The sequence below is a fragment of the Phacochoerus africanus genome, chromosome 9 (genome assembly GCF_016906955.1).
Source record: "Phacochoerus africanus isolate WHEZ1 chromosome 9, ROS_Pafr_v1, whole genome shotgun sequence".
Classification (NCBI taxonomy): Eukaryota; Metazoa; Chordata; class Mammalia; order Artiodactyla; family Suidae; genus Phacochoerus; species Phacochoerus africanus.
In genome coordinates this window covers 34,851,974-34,875,697 of record NC_062552.1, presented here as the reverse complement: position 1 = coordinate 34,875,697, position 23,724 = coordinate 34,851,974, and the positions used below count along the sequence as shown (strand labels likewise).

The 23,724-nt window shown below is 36.8% G+C and overlaps 1 protein-coding gene across 1 annotated transcript in view; it reads right to left on the bottom strand.

Moving 5' to 3' along the window:
* Positions 1–23,724, bottom strand: part of ZFAND3 (zinc finger AN1-type containing 3) — a 338,241-nt gene that overhangs the window by 63,206 nt on the left and 251,311 nt on the right. Inside the window, exon 4 of the mRNA XM_047794803.1 lies at positions 18,572–18,754. Within this exon, the coding sequence (XP_047650759.1) occupies positions 18,572–18,754 (183 nt within the window). The remainder of the gene's footprint in view (positions 1–18,571; positions 18,755–23,724) is intronic.

Below are 23,724 nucleotides of genomic sequence, written 5' to 3'. Positions count from 1 at the left end.
CTAAGGCCATAACAGCAGCAGATCTTAAGAGTTGACTTGATAAGAAGAAATACAGGAGAAACAGGAAAAGGGAGGAAAACCAAGTACATTGTGTGGTCAATGTCAAAGGGCCTTAGCAAATATCTACTATGTGCCACCACAGGTTAGGCCCTTGGCTCAAGTAGCTTATAATCTTGTTAGAAAGACAAATTTTGTGTGTTTAAACAAAGAACAATACATGATGGCAATAAAGAGCTAGATGCAAAATGATCAAGTACAAAGAATATGGAACAGGTAATAAACACTTAAATGTAATCAGGAGAAAAGATATTTATCATTGGCCAGCATCACCTGGAAATAATTCTCAAGAATCTGAAAATGAGGCAAGAATAAAAAAAAAGAAAGACCAAAAGAGCAAGGCATTTCAATTCAAAAATTTTCTACAAGTGTCACATTCACCAGAGAAAGCTTAACATACTAAAATTCCAGAGGTCCAAATGCACATGCAAATAAGCAACATGGAGGAAAAAATCAAGAACTAATACAGACCCTACAACCTCAAAACCCTCCAGGCATTACCTACTATAGCTCTATAAAATGCTATAGCTTCTGCTTCCAGGGGGAGAGGTTTTTTTTTTTTGGTTTTCGTTATTGTTCAATGAAACATTTTTATTTGGGAAACATAAGTAGTTAAATCCTGCAACTACTCTCTACTTACTGAGTAATCCTGGGTAAGTGACAGTTTCACAAAATTGGAGATAGTAGAATTGCCCATAAGCTACAGTATTAATTAATTCAATTGTACAAAAAGAATTCATAAATAATGAAGATCAGGAGTTCCCATCATAGCTCAGTAGTTAATGAACCCAGCTGGTATCAATGAGGACGCAGGTTCGATCCCTGGCCTCACTCAGTGGGTTAAAGATCTGGTGTTGCTGTGATCCTGTGTTGCTGTGGCTGTGGCATAGGCCAGTGGCTACAGCTCCAATTAGACCTCTGGCTTGGGAACCTCCATATGCCGTGAGTGCAGCCCTAAAAAAACAAAAGACCAAAAAAAAAAAAATCAAATAAATGATAAAGTTCTACACTATGTACCTTCACTTTTTCTCCCTCCAGGTTTCATACATCCAAGAGTCAAGACCCACTTTGTCACCTACTCTTGGGTCATGACTGTATGGACAAAGGGCACTTAACAGTGTTCATTAAGTGACCAGAACAAGCCACTTGACTGAATCAGAAAAGTAATGTACATTTTTCGAAACCCTTTTTATTGAGGTTTAACATACAGAGAATGGAATACTAGAAAGAAGTGCAAAATCTTAAGTATATACCCTGAAGTTTTTAACATATACACACTTGTGTAACAACCATCAGATAAAAATACTAGAACATTGCTGGAATCCAGAAAGTTCAAGAGAACATTTTAAAAAATACAGATTCCCAGATCCTACCTCTGAAAATTCTGATACAGTAGGTTGGGGTAGGCAAAGAAAGAGATTAGTGAACATTCTTAAATTACCTGAGCATGCTGTAAATATTAACCCTCCAGTTAGTTCCAATCCCTGATAATACTTTTAACTCCCAGCTCTATATATGGCCAAGATCACTGAGTTCACACAACATTATAAGCCACACAAAACAGGAGAGTCAATAACAGCTTAGCTACCAGAATACTCCTTTAAAAGGACATAAAAATAATTCATCCAGTAAAATTATAATAGAAGAGAGAAATTGGTTAAATCAAAAACCCTGAAGAAATTTGGCTGGGACTCATGAATTAACACTCTCATGTTTACAAATGCAATCTTTACCTCATCTGTAGGTTGAAAGTTTATCCTTCTAAAAATTCCTAGTGAATGAATTTCTGTAGGTTTTGGCAAATACGCAAATAACTTTAAGGCTACCTAGCATATCTCAACATGCATCACCATGAAAGTACTCTCCAGAGAGCTTGTTAAACTAACAACCCAATCCAATGTATTCACTACATTACAGTAAAATACAAATAGAACCATAGTTGAGCCAAAACAAATTGACAGCAGAAGTAACTGGCAGTGATAATATATCCCAGCCTTGATAATTGGACAATATTATAAACAGAGAGCTTGGAATTAAGTTTGGTCTGGCAGACTATAACCTATGAAACTCTTTAAAATCCAGAACAGATGTGCATGAGCACTGCACATATATTCTACACTAATTGTGCTGTCATATAAAATTCCTACACTCTCAAATAAAAGGAGTAGCCATAGGAGATTACAATATCTACCCTTACACAATTAATTGAAAATCAACTCTATTAAAATGAATGCAAGAAATTAAAGGCCACTCAAGGGGAACCTTTTCAGATTTTTGTCCACAACAATAAAAATGCAATACAAGCCTCACGTGGGTATAGCAAACAAAGTAATTTTGAGAGCTTATGGTAAGGTTCAAAGTCAGGGCATCTGTTCCATCAAGGAATGGAGTTGGCTAATGCCTGAGAAAGGGGCTGGCATATGTAAACTCTCCTATTTTTGGCCTCTCTTCTTCTTCTTTCCAAGCAGCAGGGTGGACAGAGAAAGATAAAGAAGCTTCTTTATGCCTGTGTTCAGGTTCTACCAGTGAATATAGTGATGGGTGTGTGTGTGTGTGTGTGTGTGTGTGTGTGTGAGAATGAGAGATCAAGGTTGGGAAAATATATGCATTTCTAAGCATAGAATGATTGATACCATTACCCATTATCCTATATTAGCAGCAACTGTGAGTTTGGAACAGTAAGTTTGAGGTTGTTAAATATTAAAAATAAAATCCTAAGTAAGTTTCCTTACTTAATATGTCAACTCTCTGGGAATTCCGAACCAGATGATTTCAAGATTAGCCAACCTGAACTTTCACCCAATCACTATGAGTGCCTTTTGCTTTCTTTTGCTAAAGCAAACTTGAATATGTGAATTTTTTCAAGGTTCTTCATTATCTGAAGATTTTTGGTAACTATCATTTCTTTCATTGGATATGACATTCAGGACTTTTTCTTAAGTTTCAACAATTCAGAGTCTGAAATCTGCAAGTAAATAATGTCTGCGGTAGCTTGTGGTTTGTGACTGTAAGTCTGAATGCTCTATCTTGTCTTCTAGGGATGTTTCTATTCTTATATTAAAGGTGTCATACATAATGCAGCACTATGGATCACATTTGCAATTCCACATGAGAGCCATGAAATGAAATTCTTCAGCTGTATTCTCAACAACTAGAAATCTTTATAGCTTCTGCCATAAGGTAGTGGATTTTTTTAGGAGAATCAGTACTGATTTTAGCCCTGTAAAGTTGAAGACAGAGGTCAAATCTGCATACTAACTTCACTGTAACCTGCAAAACCAGAAGGACTGAATAAAATCCTATCAACTGTCAACATTCACATTTCAAGCCAAAGTGGCAGAAACCTTAAATTCTCTTTTTCAGCCTTCTATAGAGTTATTGAGCATGTCAAAAAACACTGAGCTAGCAATGTAGTAGTCAATCCAACTGACTGGTTGAAGACGACGACTCTGGAGAAAGAAGAGAACACAGGTGTGGAGGGCAGCTGCATTTATGCTGGCAATCATCTTAGGCACTCAAAAACTAAGCCTGAATAAATACAGAAAAATAGCATTTCTCCTTAACCTTGAAAATAGAGACCAACATTCTACTCAGAAAAGTTTTGTTAAAAGAGCTATGATGAGTGGTTATTTTTGGCTCCTGGTACCACTAGCCCTCATTGGCTGCAATTACACCAAGTGCTAAGCCACATCAATTAGGAAAAATGGACTGTCAAGGAGTCAGTCAGCTAAAAATTGCCAGAAGCTCAATAATCAAACAAATATTCTACTACCAGCTCTTTCATGGTAACTGTAAAACATTAATACACAAAAATAGCCATTCTTTTTGTAGATTTATAACACTTCAATATTCTTGCTTAATTAACATGACATTTACATAACAGTACCTAATTAATTTCCAACTAAAGGCACTGTGGGCTAATTAGAAATGCATCATCCTTTTTTAACCAGCTTGTCAATTCCACTCTATCATAATGTGTACATTGTTTATCTTTGCAACATTTCACTTTTCCAGGCTTGCTGTTCAAAAGGTGACTTTGGATCAGAGATTTAAGAGCTACAATTTTCCCTCCACTCTAGAGAGTCATAATACCTTAGAAAGTGCTTTCTGCTGAGGCATCTTTAAAAAAAACCTATGCAGGAGTTCCCATCGTGGCGCAGTGGTTAACGAATCCGGACTAGGAACCATGAGGTTGAGGGCTCGATCCCTGCTCAGTGGGTTAAGGACCTAGCGTTGCCGTGAGCTGTGGTGTAGGTCACAGATGCGGCTCGGATCCCACGTTGCTGTGGCTGTAGTGTAGGTCGGCAGGTACAGCTTTGATTAGACCCCTAGCCTGGGAACCTCCATATGCCACGGGAGCAGCCCTAGAAAAAAGCAAAAAGACAAAAAAAAGAAAAAAAAATCTATGCAATGGAGATAGTGAAATGAAATAAACTCTACACTGTCTTCTGGTGTGGCCAAATCAAGAATGCAAAACTATCTTTTAAAAAATATTCAAAGAATCTACATTTCTTTAGCAGTAGAACATTCCTTCTTTAAAAACCTTCAACACACACCAGGAGAATAAAATAGTAAATGGTAATAAATGAGTATTAGGGACAGACCAGAATGTACCAGAAACAAGCCATCTCTTCAGAAAAGAAAACCCTATCCTCCAACTTTACCCTAAACCTGCAATTCATGAACTCTTTTAATCAGAAAGGACACATCTAATCTGTCTGCATAATTGAGTTTGAAAAGCACCATCGATTAAAAACAAGGATACATAAAGTTATAATGAAAGGGGATCTAAGTTTACAGAAAATCTTCAGCCCAGATACCAGCCTTCCCATTTCTCCAAATGAAACTTCCAAATTAAACCATTTATGAAGCTTGCTGCAGAATCTAAGTGTTAATCTTTCTGAAGTTCGAATCCTAACTCATTGCCTGATCTCCTAAACCATTTAGATCTAAATAAGGTATTCATGAGGATTTCCAAAGTGAGTAAGAAGCTGCTTCTGGTACCTCTCTGTTTTGTTCATTAAGGGCCTCTCAACAAAATTTCGTAAGTATTCCATCCCTTCTCCCCTAAATAATTATAGCTGGGCAGCTCTGCAGATATTAGTGTGTATATGTGTGTGCTTATTAGCCTATTTGCTCAACAGAAATAAAATTTAAAATTCTCCCATACCACTTTCCCCAGGGAACAAACTATAAGCAAAATGAAACCAGGACTGCTTTCCATGTGCCCAGCACTGACTCTCTTCTACTGGACAGCCCTACTGGGGCCAAGGGATGCATTTTGGAAGAAACACTCTCTCCTGACCCAGCAACAACTTTAATGGCATGAGCTTTAGGGTTAGTGGCAAAGTCTTACTCATCTTGGTACTCTAGCACACTAGGTGTTCAAAATATAATGACAACAATCCAGACCAGAATCAATTATTGAACATACATGGCTGTTCAGAAGGCAAATGAAAGTATTAATAGACAGTATGATTTTCACGACATGTTACATGTTAATCTAGCACAGCAGTTCTCAAAACATTTTGGTCTTCAGAACTTTTTTACACTTAAAAATTATTAAGGACATGAAAGAGCTTTTGTTTATGTGGGTTGTATCTATTGATATATCTTACCTGAAATTAAAACTGGAAAAAAAATTAATCTTCATTTAAAAAATCACGAAAATAATTACAAGTCAACATAAAAATACAGTTTTGTGAAAAATAACTATAACTTTAAAAAAAAGGTTTTTTTTGGTCTTTTGTCTTTTTAGGACCATGGAGGTTCGCAGGCCAGGGGTCTAATCAGAGCTCAGCTGCCAGCCTACACTACAGCCACAGCAATGCAGAATCCAAGCCGTGTCTGTGACCTACACCACAGCTCACAGCAACACCAGATCCTTAACCCACTGAGTGAGGCCAGGGATTGAACCCTCAACCTCACGGTTCCCAGTCAGATTTGTTTCCACTGTGCCACGACTGGAACTCCAACTATAACTTTAAAAAAAAAAAATGAACAGCAGCCTGACTTAATGGAAGAAACCTGGATTTTCATATCTATATCCAATCTGTTAGAACATATTGCTTATATGAAGCATATGAAGGAAAAAACACCCTCACACAGGCATATAATTAGAAAAGGAAGGACCTTGTGGAACCTCCTGAATGGGTCCTAGGGACCTCTAGGGGTTCTTAGGCTACACTTTGAGAACCACGGGTATAGCACAAAACAGGTTATAATTTCCAATCTCTCTGGACTTTATTCACATGCCAACTAATTTATTCCAGTTTTGCAGAGATCAATCAATGCACTAGTATAAATAGTAGTAAAAGGTTTGCCCATTCTCAACAAAACTGAGAGTGGAATAAACTCTACAGTTATCATTTCAACCCAGGACATTTTATTTATGCTACTTAGGTAGGAAGAGTAAAAACATGTTTCCTGGAACTCAAAGAATTCTGAGCGAGCAGTTAAATTTGTTTGATTTCAGTTTTTCAGATGCAACCTCTCACTAGAACCCTTATAACCAAAACAGAGCTGTATATTAATATGCTGGCAAACACCACCAATATTCCAAAAGCAAATAACCCTGAAATTCTAAGATGCTACCATCTTGAGGTTCAAATCTAGAAAGAATCCTTTTTTGAGAGGTCCAAATATCACCTGGCGAATGAAGTCAGTTCTATTTTCAGTCACTTTTGTTTCTCTCTGTGACAAAGCATATTTAATATGGATATGAAATCAGGAGCTGTCACTTCTCCAATTTAGACTTCAGTTTGACTATTTGCAGGCTTAACTCAAATTTCTATATTTGCATTTCACCATCAACACAAGCATGAATCTCATAACAACATTAATGAAGAAACGACTCAGCATTAGAAGAGCTTTTATTTTTTGACACAGTTTAGCTACCAAGAGTGTTTGCTTAAATCTTGTTTTGTGTCAGTAACTGAAAGACTGCAGTGCCTTCCTCAGAAAGGAAAGTGACTTGTGCATGTTCTTAAGAGGCTCCAGAGAAAAATAGAAAAACGGGTTTATTTAGGCCAAATTTTGAGCATAGGTGCCCTTCGTTCCTGACCCTTTGCTGAGCCTCTCCTATAAGGAGCTGTATCACAGTTGGCAACATGCTCAAAGTGGCAATGATTGAAAGGAAACTTAGTTAAACCTCCTTGTTTTACAGAAGTGAACACTAGCAGATCTTACTAATAAGATCTTTCTTGGCAAATAATAGTTGAAAATGCCACAATTTGAATTATGTAAAGAAGAAAAATTGACACTTTGGAATTTTAAAAATTCCTCACCAACATGACATCCTCTTGTTTATTAAATCTAAACACATATTTGATAGATCAAAAAGTGAAATGGTTTATAAGGCAACAGAATATATTAACACAAAGTGCAGTGATAGGTAGTCATTTTTTGGCAAGGGTAGCTCTGAATTTGCAGAGAAGTTCACAAACACCATTAAAATACATCAGCACTAAGTTTAAAATAACAACTTCTAACACACCCAAATAGATAGATGCCCCTATTATGATTTTTTTTCAGCCAAACACTTCTGTCATAATAAAGCTTAGATTTAGTTTAAAATCAGTACAGTGTCACTTATTACCTGCATCTATACAAAATAAAAACAGTATGACAACTGCAAAAGGCTAAAAACTATGTAAAGTGTGGTTGTTCACTGTGACCTTTATTTTCATAGCGAAGTATAAAGCATTTCATTTAATAAGAACATAAAAAAATCTGCATTTGCAAAGAGGGGGCAGTGATGCTGCTGCTTCCGAACCTAGGAGGAATATCAATAATCATATAATCTCATAAGTGCCTGAGGAAATCTTTATAGGAAACTAACATTTCAGATTTGCAGACTTCTTTAGGGATCTTCGAAAATAGGTGTTTAAAGTTTGGTAGTCTTCTCTGTTGCAAAAGAGAATCCTGAAGGGGGATGTTCAGGTGATAAAAGTATACCCACGAGCAAAAACTGATATTTCACTACAGGCAGGTGGCTGTTTGCACAGTTAAAACAACAACGAAAGTTTCTCATTATTCTAAAAGCTCTGATAAAAGAGATGAATTGTCATCACAAGACAACCAAATTTCTTTTTCTTTTTTTGTCTTTTCTAGGGTCACACTCATGGCCAGCCTACTCCAGAGCCACAGCAACGCTAGATCCAAGCCGCATCGGTGACCTACACCACAGCTCTCGGCAACAACAGATCCTTAACCCACTGAACAAGGCCAGGGATCGAAACCCACAACCTCATGGTTCCTAGTCAGATTTGTTAACCACTGAGCCACAATGGGAACTCCGACAACCAAATTTCAAAACCTGTTAGGGAAACTGAATGGCACAGAAAAAATAATGAAAGAATATTAAGCACCTGCTCAAAATGAGGTTCAGGCAATGAGAGGCCTCTCATTAATGTATCAAAACACATTAATAGGGTCTCAACAGTAAAAAACAAAAACAAAACACAAAAACACTAGTAAATTTTTCTAGACATTTAAATCAGTAAGCATTTACTGAATATGGTCTTGCTAGGTGCTTTGGGACAGAGCAAAGCAGAATAAAAGGAAAATACTGCTAATTTGGGGGTTAACTTCCAATCACTACAGAGGGGATGACATTCTCAAGTCAGGGTAGTGACCAAGACAATATGCGATTAGGTTCAGGGAGGAAGCAAGCGTGGATGAAAGGGTTCTGAGGAGAGCTTCCGAGAGCATGAATAAACATGGTGATGTGAGTTGCCATGGTTTCTTCTGGGGACAATAAGGATCTGGTTTAGTTCAGAGCTGGGCATTCGTGCTAGGAAATACAGGCAGATTAAATACAAGGAGGTCCAGATTACATGGGGGAAGGAGGTCTTCTATAAAATTAAGAATCTGGTTGATCAAATAGGTCGTGAGGGGTAAATGAGATGATTTCCATTTTTGTTTAACATTATACCAATGGGAGACAAGTTTCTTCATCTGACAAGTTTAATGGACTAGGACAAAATCAGAAGAACAGTCTAAAGATTATGATTGTAATCCTATGAAAGCACAATGGTGGCAGTAACAATTTCCCCTAGAGCTTTAATATTTTTCCACTGAGCTAACATCAGAAGACCATAAACAAAGACAAATTAGGAAATATAAACATCAGAGTTGTTAAGAATAAAATTTAGTTTGTGTACTTGGTAGAAAAATACTGTAAAAAGCACCTTCAATAGAAGAAATTTTTACAATAAAAGCATTATATTTAACTTTATTCCAATAAATTTAGAAATACAAATGAAACAGATGCTTTTATAATAATACAAAATGCCAAAATTCACTTTAAACGAGGCAGAAAATATAAACAGTTCAATATCAAATATCAGACCAATCAGTTTTGTACATTCTTCACACTTTCAAAGAATATATACATAATGGCAGAACAAAAAGTTGTGTTGGGGCACAAGGCAAGATGAAAATCTTTCTGTGAAATTAATAGAAAGCTGATATCTACGCTAGACAGGAATATCATGCCACCACTATAAATATACACATACATAGTTAACTCACTTATTTAAAAGGTACAAATTTGAAATCAAATCATACTGAAAGAATAAAGTTTATTCAAGGAATGCAAAGACAGTTTAACATTGGAAGTCTACTAAATTAAGAGAGTACATATTAAAGGAGAAATCTATATGATCATTTCAATAGAAGCTGAAAACATTTTATAAAATTCAACATTCCTCTGATTAAAAAAAACTTAGGGAGTTCCCATGGTGTCACAGCAGGTTAAGGATCCAGCATTGCCTCAGCTGTGGCGTAGGCCACAGCTATAGCTCTGATTCAATCCCTGGCCCAGGAACTTCCATATGCTGAGGGTGTGGCAAAAAAAAAAAAAAAAAAAGCAAACTATAAGTAAAGTCTCTTAGTAAATAATATTGATAATAAACCTATAGAAAATACTATATTTATGTGTAAAATACTAATATATTTCACAGGTATTAGAAATGAGAAGTTGGGAGTTCCCACTGTGGCTCAGGGGTTAACGAATCCGACTAGGAACCATGAGGTTGCGGGTCTGATCCCTGGCCTTGCTCAGTGGGTTAAGGATCCGGTGTTGCCATGAGCTGTGGTGTAGGTTGAAGATGCGGCTCTGATCCCGCATTGCTGTGGCTCTGGCATAGGCCGGCAGCTACAGCTCCAATTTGACCCCTAGCCTAGGAACCTCCATATGCCGAAGGAGCGTCCCTAGAAATGGCAAAAAGACAAAAAAAAAAAAAAAAAGAAATGAGAAGTAGGATCAGAGTTAGTAATGGAAAATATAAAGCTATATATTCAATGTAATCCCAATCTACAATCACGCTGTAATTTTTAATAGAATTCGATGAGATTTACCAAGAAAAGAAAATACTAAAAAAACAGCCAACAAAATTTAGAAAAAGGTAATCTAAGGGGGAACTAGCTCTATCAGATATCAATACACAGCACAAAGTTACCTTCCAGTCTCAGGAATATATAATTAGACCAATGGGACAAAATAAGAGTCTAAAAACAGATTTATGTTTATATAATAATAATAATGGAATTTTAAACCAGGTTTGTGATAACTGGTTACCCATCTGGAAAGATAATAAAAGTAAACCCCTATACCTCATTTCACATTTGAAATAAATTCCAGATGGAGTCAAAAGCTGAATATAAACTATAAAACTTATAGAAAAATATTTTTATAACCCTGTGAGGGAGAAAGCACTCTGAAATACAAACCTAGAAGTCAAAAGACCAAGTCTTTTGAATTTTATAGTTTGTAAATGTTCTAATGGAATGTAAGTAAGGCACCCAAATCAAAATTAAAAGTGACAAACCAGGAGAAAGTATCTGCAAGATATGTAACAAAGATTTATTATCCAGAATATGTAAGGAGCTCCTACAAATCAGTAAGAAAAAGATGCTAATAAAAAAACAAATAAGCAAAGAATACAAATAGGCAAATCACTGGAGACATAAATAGCTAATAAACATATGTAACTGTGCTCACTATCTCACTATCTTGAGATGTCAGGAAAATGCATGTTAGAAGGAGCTTTTATTTTGCCTGGTGCTCCCCCCACCCCAACAAAAAGAACATTTAACACTGGTAAAAGTATGGGGGGAAAAAAGATCACTCAAATAAAGAGATACAGAAGAGTACAGTAGTAATGTCATTTTGGAAATTAATTTGGCAGTGCACATCAAAATTTTAAATATATTCTGACTTGTTAGTTCCTCTTCCATGTATTTATCATAAAAAAACCATGTATGTACCATTATTTATATATAAAAATGTTTAATTACGTGTTTACAGTAGTGAAATATCAGAAATAGCTTCAAAAGAAAAGAGAAAATAATACACAGCAGTTTAAAAAGAATTAGGCTGACCTCTATGTGCTGACCTAGAAAGATCTCTAAAATATATTGTTAAATAAAAAAGCAAGTTACACAACAGTAGGTACAGTGTGCTCTCATTTGTATATTTATGTAAACATGTATATAACTGTATAGATAAAGAATATATATAATCCAAAATGAATAAATAGTGGTTATCTTAGCAAAGAGCTGGAATTTGGTAGGGGGTGGGGTAGAGACATTAAATGAGTATTTTCACCTCTATTCAAACCTGTATGTCTTTGCTTTACTCGTATACTTAAAAGAGAATTAAAACTTAAGAAGAAAAAAAGCCAGCAAAGAATAATATAAAAAAATCATGGTTTTTGCTTTTAATTTTAACTCTATTTTGACCAAAAAAAGAAAAAAGAAAAAAAAAAAAGATCAGAAGACACCTTAAGTGCCTGAACAAGTGCTTAAACATTGTGGAATAGAAATAATTTCCATAAGAAAACACTGCTAAACTGCTCAAGCTCTTCTCCATTTTGATAAGGATGCATTTAATGATCCTATTCATTGATTCCTGGTGAATCAATACAATATAGCATACAACTGTACATTATCATACTGTACTGCAAAGTATCAATCTTTTTAGAACACAGCCCTAATAAAACAGCATGCTTTACAGAACCAGCTTCAAAATAAATAAATGCACTGGGGAAAAAAAACCCTTTAAATTAAAATCAAAAGAGACATTTAAAGTTTCGGCATTCTTCATTATGGAAAGAATCTTCCACTTTGAGACTATTATACATCAGAAAAGCTCCATCTGTTGTATAATTATCTCTGATAAACGGCCTGATGCTCCAAGCTTCATTAGAGAAAAAGGAAGAGAAAGACACATACAGAGAGAACTGTAAATAAATCTCCTCACCATATTTCACTTAAAACCAGCCCAGCAGGAAGTCATAAAGTATTTTTTAATTGGTAATATTTTCTAAATGTTCTACTAGAATAAGTCAGCCTGTTTTGCCCAATATTTGGTCTTCAAGTAGGCACAGTCTGAAAAGGGAAACTAGTTTCATTTAGAGATAGAGATTATTATGAATTTAATTGGTAAAAACAAAGTTCAGCCACTTGGTGGCAGTGATATTAATTCTTCAAGGGACAGATCTGTCAGACAGGGATGAAGCAGCAATGGGTAGCCAATGAGGCCCAATGCATGTTCAAAGACCCAAGGACATTTAAGCGAGGAAATGTGTTAAAATACACCACCGTTTTATTTTTTAAATGCCTGAGGAAGTTAGGATATCCCCAGGAACCAGTTTCCAAGGAAACAATGGAAATCTCTTTGTTCAACCAAATTAATTTAACCAAATTGCTCTCAAATTTCTATTTTGGGAATCACTGTCATATTAAGGAAAATCCAGCCAGCACTTGGCAATGAAGCTTTTTATTCATTGAAAGTCTTCACTAACATTCTAGTTAGTAATGTTCTCACTTTTTCTGTATATTTTATTTTGGCTACAACAAAAGCATCTCTTAGGTAGATGTAGTGAAGAACAGGAAAAAGATTGAGCATTACAGATAAAATATTGCCTAGAACTGAGTTGTAGCTCTGTCATGTGATTCAAAGCAGGTCACCATGCAAACCTATTCATCATCTGCAAAATAAGGCGGCGCCTATCTGCCCCACCTGTGTTGCACATTGTCAGGATGAGCCCAGAAAAACAATGTTTGTCAAAGTGTTTTGTAAAATTGGGCTTGACAAATTTTCTCTGAAAAGGACCACTGGGTCTCTGTAGCAACTGCCCAATTCTGCTGTTATCATGCAGAAGCAGTCACAGGCAACAGATAAATGAGAATGGCTGTGTTCAATAGAAATTGACTTATGAACACTGGAATTTGAATTTCAAATAATTTTCACATGTTGTAAAATTACTGTTCTTCTGATTTTCTTCATTTAAAATCATTCTTAGCTCATGGGCCATACAAAAACAGGTGATGGACCAATTTGGCCCATGGGTTATGTTTTGCCAATTTCTCTTGTACTGTTTTATATAAGTTTTGGTTGCTGTTTAATTCTTTGTATGTGCCTCTACTGAGCACAGAAGAGTGTTCTGTATGAGGTGGGCCCTCTCTGACTGCTATATTAAAATGTCACAGTATTTGCAAACAAGCTCACTTCTTGCATTACTCTTTCCTAGTAGTGGGCATTGGATCCTTTCCTCTCCTGCCTAGAAAGAAGCAGACCAGCCAACTCTCCGCCAACACCTCAACTTCATTCCAATATGTAGTGGGACTGGCTAAAAATCCAAAAAAAAAAAAAACAAAAACAAAAAACAACAACAACAAAAAACACAAAACCTAAGTAGGCATGCACATCCTAAGGCTCCCAAACAAGTCATAAGAAGGAATGCCCAGGCCCTTAAGATCACAATAAGAAAACTGATTTATAGAAGACATAGAGAAAAGAGTATTTTTAAAAAATTATTTTAATGTCCAATCTGATTAAGACTCTGAGTAAAGGTGACCAGTCATCTGCCCATCTGAAAATCACAACAAAACAACAAACAAGGTCTGGTATTCTATCCACAACCTGACACTGTGCTTTCTTTCTTCAAGAGTTGGCTCAAGAAACAAAGTATAAATCACACCTCACCCCCTCTATGAAAAACCTGGAAATTGGGAGAATAAACAGGTAGCAGCAAAAGCATTAAGAAATGTGTGTTATTTTGTTCTTTTTAAGTGTTCGCACAACACTCTTTCCTCTGACTTTATTTGCATGCAACATCCTTTACACTATAAATCACTGCAGAGACGGCAGCTATAGATTGATACTGGAAAGCCAGACTGCTCTGTGATCTGCAAGATAGAGTCATCCTGTGCCCCCATTTCCACATCTGTGAAACAGATATGGTAACAGTACCCACTTTACAGGGTATTATGAAGTTTGTGAAGCAGGTTAATACAGCTAAGCATGTAGAACAGTGCTACTTAATAAGTACTCTGATGATAGCTATGACCATATTTATAGCATTTACATGTTACGACAAGTCCATTGGTCACTACTAGAATGTTGTTTACTCTTGAAAGCGGTTCTTACAGCTAAAGTTCCACAGACTCTTTTGCAGACACACATAAGATGGGATAAGAAGAGACACGTGTATGTTCAAACAAAAAAATACCACTTGAAGCTTTTAGGTATCTGCTTTATTTGACCTTCAGTCAAGGTATTTTAAGAAATTCTTTCAGATAAAATTTTGTCCTATTTTCTGCTTTACATACTCTCGTTAATAGTTCTTACTCTAATTGCAGTTTTTCAAAATAGCATTAATGCACCCAGACTCTCTCCACCCTTCTATTTTTATGTGAATTTAACAGCAAAAAGTAGAAAGCAGATGTAAGCGACATTCATTCTCTTGATTATTAGGAAAAGAGTAAAACCTTCCACAAGCCCAAAGAAGACACAGTACTGCTGGTTCCACCCAATAATGGATCCACAACTACTATCTAGTTTACACATTATGTAACACTTGAATTTGGAATCCCAAACCCATTTCCCAGCAATTTCCACACCCTACTTCTCTATAACTCTCTAAGGGAAGCTAAGAAGGAGCCAAAGATGAAATTCTGGTCTCTTAAAGATGCTGTAAGATTAATATAAGCAATCCCTTACTGGCTCTTCCTCTACCTTTCTTCTCTTAGGTCATGGTGGAAGAAATCTGCAAGGTGTCAACGGACCAGCCTAACTAATCTCACCTGGGTCTTCAATTGATACCTGGCAATCACTTTATCTCCTGTTGACTTACAATACACCTAACTTATTGGCTTTAATGCCCCACCCACCGACCAGGCACACATCTCACTCTAGCACAGTTTTCAATCTAGCTGAGGTAGCAAAACCCACCTAAGAAAGCCTTTGCAAATGACATGCTTATTGGCCACTGTTCTTCCTAGTGCCTCCCTTTCACCTTAAAATTCTTATGCACCTATTTTGAAGAACAAGCCAAAATCTCAAGGAGAGACACATGTATTGAAAACGATAGAGATCCAATTTTATTCAATTCTGTATCCAGCATTTAACCTAGTGCTATTGAGCTAAGACTGCTAAGTGAATATACAAACCACTGAAATAGTTTATTAAACAGTTTATTTCAGTAATAAATCATATGAGCACCAAATCCAAATATCTCGTCGGTTTGGTTTTCTGCAGCACTTTCAGAGTGTTGAGGCAATACGCTATAGTGGTTGAAAGCACAGGCTCTGGGGCCAAACTGGTGGGCTGGAACATGAGCTACACTGAAGCAGGAGGGCTGAACCCTGGGCAGAAGTTACGGAACCATTCCATGCTTCAACTTCCTCATCTATAAAAATGGGGCTAATAAAAGCACCCACCTTCTGGGGTATTGTGAAAATTAAACGTTAGTACATGTAATGAGCTTAGAAGAGTGCTTAGAATATAGCCAAACACTTCATATATGAGTGAACATTTTCATTATTAATAAAGTCCATAATGTAAGTTGAAATTTGTTCCTTGACTTTTGTGATCTTGCCCACTAACATTCTTGCCTCTTCTCTGTCCTCTTCAGTTGCCTCCTCTGTTTTGGTTTTTCTCAAGGTTCCAGGCTCACTGCTTTTCTTTGTTCCTACCCTTGACAATCTCACTTAACCCCTAAGGGTTTTGCCCATCATCTGTACAAGGATGAAGACAACCCTGACTTCTCTCTCCTGAGCTCCAACTCAAAGTGCCCAGGTTGAACACTTATGTCATCACTATAGCTCAGATTAGATTAGATTAGATTTTAGAATGGTTTACAATAATGAGTCCCATAAGAATCAGGAAGTGAGATTAGCTTCTAAGAGTTTCACCTCAAGAGTTAAACAAATAATGGTTGAAGGTAGTGATGTCACCAGAAAGAAAGAATAGATCTGAAACTAGTAGAAGGACACATCCTTAATCAGACTGAAAGTATTTATTTACATAACAAAAGAAAAAACTCAGCAGTCTACAGCAGCCTGGAATGGCAAGTTATGGAAACACAGAAGTGTTGTGTTCCAGGGGCTCCAGAGCTCAGGACAGATCAAAGCCCAGGCCAGGAGGAGAAAAGGGTTATGAAGATGGAATTTTGTCATGATGCATGACCTCCCCGCTTTATGTCCTTAAAGTGCACCTGACAATCAGCCTAACTCAATAATTTGAGTCTCCACATACCTTAATAACAGAGAAAGAAAGTGCTAACCTTGCCAACATGAATTTTTTCTGTTCTCTGTGGCAGTTATATTTCACACTGGGAATTAAGTGATTAAAAGCATGGATTCTGAAGCCAGATGCCTGAATTTGAGTCCTGGTTCTGATATCTATTAGTTTGCTACCAGAGGCAAATTACCTGATCTCCTTGTGCCTGATAATGACAGTATTTACACCTCAATGAGTTGTCATGAGGAATAAAAGAGAAACATATAGACAATGTCTTGCACATAAAGTAACTCAATAAAAGGCAGCTGTTATCTCAGTCTCTGTCCTATTTGGGCTGCTCAAGCTGTTTTCCTGTGGCCTGATCCTGTATGTGCAGATCCTTCAGATGCAATTCCATAAGATGAGATCCTAACCAGCTCCAGCCTTTCCCTTAGACTAGGAGTTTGTAACCACAGAGAGCTTTAGAAAAATTTTATTCAAAATTGAGTATAAATGGATGGTAGGTTATTTTTCTAAAAGGGCCATAGCTTTCATCAATTTCTAAATAAGTGCATAAGCCCAGATAGTTTTTTTTAAAACAAAGCAAAACCTATTGCCTTAACATTATCATTACTACTCTCGTTTTCCTCCTCTTCATTTCTACACCTTCCCCTAGACCTCTATACAATAGGTTACAATATTTTAAAAATTCTCTCACTTCGATGTTATTCCAGCATAATTTTTTTGCAACACTGTTGTCAATACCACTTTTTCCAGTAAACCAACACCCTTCCTTCAACAGTCAATGTCTTTAATACATAAGAAGGACCATTAAAATGGGTACACATAACCATGTATCAGGGTTTCTAAACCTTGGTGTAATGGACATATCAGGCTGGGTAATTCCCTGTTGTAGAGGGCTGTCTGATACAGTGCAGGATGTTCACAGCATTGAAGGGAGCAGGAGAGGCAAAATCACACCTGGCTGAAAACCAATGATATTTAATTTCATCTCCTAAATAGTAAATTCTTTGAGAATATGGACTATGGCCTTTTTTTACTTTACAGGGACTGTTTTACTTTTATATTCTCATTTTATCTAGTACAGTGGTTTAGGTTTAGATAAATATCTGTTCTCTACTAATCTTTTCCAAAGTTAGTAGATAGAACATTCTAGCCTATCACATTCTAAGGGTTTCTAGATATTCACTAAATTTGAAACACCAAATTTCAACCTGTGAAGTAAAGCTTCTAAAAGGTTAAAACTGCTATGTCATAACAACACTATAATTTTCAACCAACTCTGTCAGTTATAGTTGTATCCTAAAGGAAATGGTTATAGCATTATAAAGATTAAGTGAACAGTGGACTTCCATATCATATATATGATCATAATATCCTACCTACCACTGAGGACTCACAGAAAAGTAACAGAGACCATTTACTCCTCCCTTCAAATATTCAATGTTCTATGAAGTGTTTACAGTGTTATCTTGGTTAACTGCCTAGAAACATTCAAGGCTCAGTTAGTGGCAGAAGTAAGGCTTCAATCCAAGGTGCTTAAATCAGGGTAAGTTCCCCAGACCAGTGGTTCTCAATTCTTGCCACACATTAGAATTTTCTGAAGAATTAAAAAGAACAGATCATTGATCTGATCCCTCCAGATCAATTAAATTAGACTCAGGGAACGATAGTGAAGATTAAAAATTTTTTTTTAAATCCCCAGTGGATTCTAATTTATAGCCAGAGCTGGGAACAACTGCCCTAGACTGGTTCAAAACCTCATGTGCCTTGACAGTTAACATAAAAGGCTATCTTTTAAGAAACTCAAGCTCGGTGGAAGACTAAAACATTCTCTATCTTGCTTACTTGGGGCTAGATGTCCACACTTAATGCTGAATTAAAAGAGCTGCTATCCTTTTTCTGGAATGAGCCATTACCTCATGAGGAACTCATGATTCTCAGGCTGCTTTCTCTACCAGTTCACAGGATCTGGGTACTTACACTCCTCTTTACTTGGTGAAGTTACATTCAGTTCTGTCGGAAGCGGTTGCTGGCTGGAACTAAGAGTTGGTGTGGTTATCGAGGTATTGTTGTTGTCACTGGTGGTCTCTTCAGAAAACAAATCTGATTGGCTGTTACTTGTACTTGGAGTGGAATCATCGTCTGGTTGTTTCTTTTGAAAATCTGAAGAGAAGAAGTGAGAAAACCAGCTTAAGAGTTCATAATCACCTTGGGTATTAGAAAACAATGAAAGTTAATATAAAAATTACAACAAATGGAAGTAAAATATTGGTCAAAACATATGCTTGGCGGAGGGTAACTGAGTTAAAGATTTCAGATGAATGGGAGACATGCTGATTTTAATGTAAGACTTTGCAAAGCCAAATGCACGTTAAAATTTGGGGGGGGGGGTAATCAGAGGTAAAAGGAATAAAGAAAAGTTGTGCAAACCAATACAGGTAAGAAGGAAAAAAAAAAACAGAAGAGAAAAAAGGGAAAATAGAAAAACACAGTAAGATGGCAGAAATAAGAATAAATATATCAATAGTAGTAATAAGTAAAGAGACTAAACTTAGCAGGTAAAAAGAAAATTAATGCTGGAGTTCCCGTCGTGGTTAACGAATCTGACTAGGAACCATGAGGTTGCGGGTTCGGTCCCTGCCCTTGCTCAGTGGGTTAACGATCCGGCGTTGCCGTGAGCTGTGGTGTAGGTTGCAGACGCGGCTCGGATCCCGCGTTGCTGTGGCTCTGGCGTAGGCCGGTGGCTGCAGCTCCGATTAGACCCCTAGCCTGGGCACCTCCATATGCCACAGGAGCGGCCCAAGAAATAGCAACAACAACAACAACAACAACAAAAAGACAAAAAAAAAAGAAAGAAAGAAAATTATGCTCAACATCACTAATTATTAGAGTAATGCAAATCAAAACTACAATGAGGTACCACCTCGCACTGGTCAGAATGGCCATTATTAATAAGTCTACAAATTCTGGAGAAAAGAGAACTCTCCCCACACTGTTGTTGGGAATGTAAATTGGTACAGTATTGGCACACTATGAAGGTTCCTCAGAAAACTAAATATAGAGCTACCATATGATCCTGCAATCCCACTCCTGGGCATAAATCCAGACAAAACTACAATTCAAAAAGATACATGCACCATATGTTCACAACAGCACTGTTCACAATAGCCAAGACATGAAAATAACCTAAATGTCCATCAACAGATGAATGGATTAAGAGGTTGTTGTACATATATACAGTGGAATACTACTCAGCCATAAAAAGAATGAATTAATGTCATTTGCAGCAATATGGATGCAACTAGAGATTCTCATACTAAGTAAGGAAGAAAGAGAAAGACAAATACCATATAATATCACTTTATGTGTGGAATCTAAAATACGGCACAAATGAACCTATCTACAAAAGAGAAACAGATTCACAGACATGGAGAACAGACCTGTGGTTGCCAAAGAGGAGTGGGGAGAGAGTGTTATGGACTGGGAGTTTCAGGTTAGTAGACACAAACTATTACACTTAGACTGGATGGACAATGGGGCCCTACTGTATAAAACAGGGAATTGTGTCCAGTCTCTTCAGAGAGAACATGATGGGGGATGACTTGAGAAAAATAATGTGTGTGCGTGTGTGTGTATGACTGGGTTACTTTGTACAGCAGAAACTGACAGAACACTGTACATCGACTATAATAAAAAAAATTCTTTAAAGAAGGAACAGAAAACTAAAAGAAAATTGAGACTGAATAAACAAAGCCTTATTTTTTGCAGTTTCCAAGAGACATATTAAAAACATACACATGAGAGGAAATTTTTAAAGTGTATAAACAAAATACCAGCAATACAAATGATTAAAAAAGCCAGTAATAGCTACAGAACTGCTGAGAGATACAGACTTAGAGTAAAAAGCATTACTAGAGATATAAAGGATCATTATATAATAGTAAAAAAAAAAAATTACCAGAAACATAAAACAATTCTAAATCTGTATACACCCAATAACAAAGCCTCAAAATATGTCAAGCAAAAAAATGTATCTATGGGAAAATGACAATTAGATAATGAATTATTTTCAAATACATGTGCAATATTTACAAAAATGGCCTGAAACCTGGATAAACTATGACCACACATTAGGCTATAAAGCAAAAGTCTCAACAGATACCAAAGAATTAGTAAGATACAGATTATTAACTGACCATAGAGCAATTAAATTAAAAATTGGTAACAGGAGTTCCCTTCGTGGCACAGTGGTTAACGAATCTGACTGGGAACCATGAGGTTGCGGGTTCGGCCCCTGCCCTTGCTCAGTGGGTTAACAATCCGGTATTGCCATGAGCTGTGGTGTAGGTTGCAGACACGGCTTGGATCCAGCATTGCTGTGGCTCTGGCATAGGCCGGCAGCTGCAGCTCCGATTCAACCCCTAGCCTGGAAACCTCCATATGCTGCAGGAGCGGCCCAATAAACAGCAAAAAGACAAAAAAAAAATGGTAACAAAAATTCTATATATTTGGAAAATTTTGAAATACACTTTAAACTCATGGGTCAAATTAGAAATCAGAAAATAGGTATATTTAAAAGATAATGTAATTACTATTTATCAATATCAAGTAAAGCTAAAGATGCACATTAATTACCTATATCCCAGTCATTTCATTACTAGGTATATGCCTGAGAGAAACTCAACACACAAGTGTAAGGATGTTAATTATACATTGTTTGTAATAGTAAAAAGTCAAAAGCAACCTGAAGATTCACAAATTATAATACATTCAAATAATGGACAAATGTACATAGTGAAAACAACTACTTCCCTACACATCAACACGAATAAATCTCAAAATCATATTGTAGAACATAAAGATCACTAAAATAGTAAGAGTGTCCTACATAAACCTTAAAAACAGGCAAAATTCAACTAATGTATTATTTAGGAATATGTACATCTAAACAATGCAGGAGCGTGGTTACCACTAAGATTGAGGGAGGGCAATACGAAGTGAGAGCTACACACAAATATTCAAAATTATAGGAAATGTCCATTAACAGACAAGAGATTAAAATTATCATTCATTCATATAATGGAATGCTTTGTGGCAGTTAATGAATGAATGAAGCTATAAGAGAATAATCTCAAAAACAATGTTGAAAGAAAAAAAATCAAGCTACAGAAAATATGTACACTCTAACAATATTTATATAAAAATTTAAATATGCAACATATTTTTATGGCTACATAATTATAATATAAAAATGTATGTGGAAATGATACAACAAATTCAGGATAGTAGTTATCTAGGCATGGGAGGAAGGAACAGGATCTTCAATTCTATCTCTAATTTTTTAAATTTCTTAAAGCTTGTGGTAGGTATATGACTGTTTATTATGTATAGTCTCTGTATGTTAATTTTAAATTTGATAATTTTTGGCCACACCCATAGCATGCACAAATTCTGGGCCAAGGATGGAACTTATGCCACAGCAGCAACCCAAGCGGCTGCAATGACAATGCCAGATAGATAACCATTGGTTGTCACAAGAGAACCCCTATGCTTCATTTTTTAAAATCTAAAGCTAGTCTACAAATCCCATATTGCCTTATCCTTTGAACCAGAGAGAAGCTATTGCTGTTATTTCTGAATCACTATTCTGACCTATTTTGAACATAAGAATAGCTAGTACTTGGAGTTCCCATTGTGGCTCAGCAGAAACAAATCCGACCAGCAACCATGAGATTGTAGGTTCAATCACTGGCACTGCCGTGAGCCCTGAGCTGTGGTATAGGTCACAGACATGGCTTGGATCCCACGTTGCTGTGGATGTGGTGTAGGCCAGCAGCTGTAGTTCGGATTTGACCCCTAGCCTGGGAATCTCCGTATGCCGAGGGTGCGGCCCTAAAAAGCAAAAAAAAAAAAAAAAAGAATAGCTAGCACTTACGTTGCATTCACCATGTGCCAGGCACTGAACTAAAGGTTTCATGTATTCAACCCACTTACTTAAATCCTCTGTACAACCCTAACATGGGAGATATAATTACCACCACTTTATTGGTAAAGAAACTGAGGCTCAGAAAATTTATTTATTTTGTCTTTTTCTCCTTTTAGGGCCACAACCATGGTATGCGGAGGTTCCCAGGCTAGGGGTCTAACTGGAGATGTAGCTGCCAGCCTACTCCAGAGCCGCAGCAACACCATATCCGAGATGCATCTGTGACCTACACCACAGCTCAAGGTAACACTGGATCCTTAACCCACTGAGCAAGGCCAGGGATCGAACCCGCAACCTCATGGTTCCTAGTCGGATTCGTTTCTGCTGCGCCACAACGGGAACTCCAGAAAATTTAGGTAATTAGTTCCAGGTTAACAGCTAGTAAGTATAATGAGCAGGATTAAGATTTAAATACAGGTCCATCCAACATGAAAATCTATCATCTTCAATCGCAACTACAGGATATAGAATGGTGAGCACTAGACACTGGCCCTAGGAAAAGACCTCAATGTCAGGCTCCCACCCATTTACAACATCAATTGTGAATGCAATGGATTTAGCCAATCACTAACCTGCTCTTCCCACCAGTGATCTAAAGCCTCTACAGCTTCTGTGTATTTATTTCTCCTAGTCACTTTCTTGTTCTCCAGTGTTTTGACATTTTAAAATGACTTATTATCTCAATGTTATTTGTATAGCACCTTCAGAAAAAAAGGTACTATGTAAGTGGAATAAAAAGACTGCAATGATGATGCTTCTTTTTTATATCATGTCATCTCATTGGCTCTCCTATGTCAATAATCACTGTGTCTCTCCTATAATCACCTCTCTACCATTTAACTGGAGATGTTCTTTGGCCCTAAAAGAACTGAAAGTGAGTCATCATTGTACCATTTAACACAAGTGCCAATGCCTCCAGACAGACACATACACACCGACTCATTTACTCAGGCACAATAACCCTTTGAGGTTATATGATGTTTGTGTCTAAAGACAATCACTGGGTCCCACCTATACAATCTCCAGCACATATTTGCCATGTTTCTTGATGTCTTCCTTTATAAATCTGCGGTTGACACATTCACTGGATGTATTTTTCTCCAGGTCAATCCTCTTATTATAAAGTGTACCTCAAAAGACTGGGGGC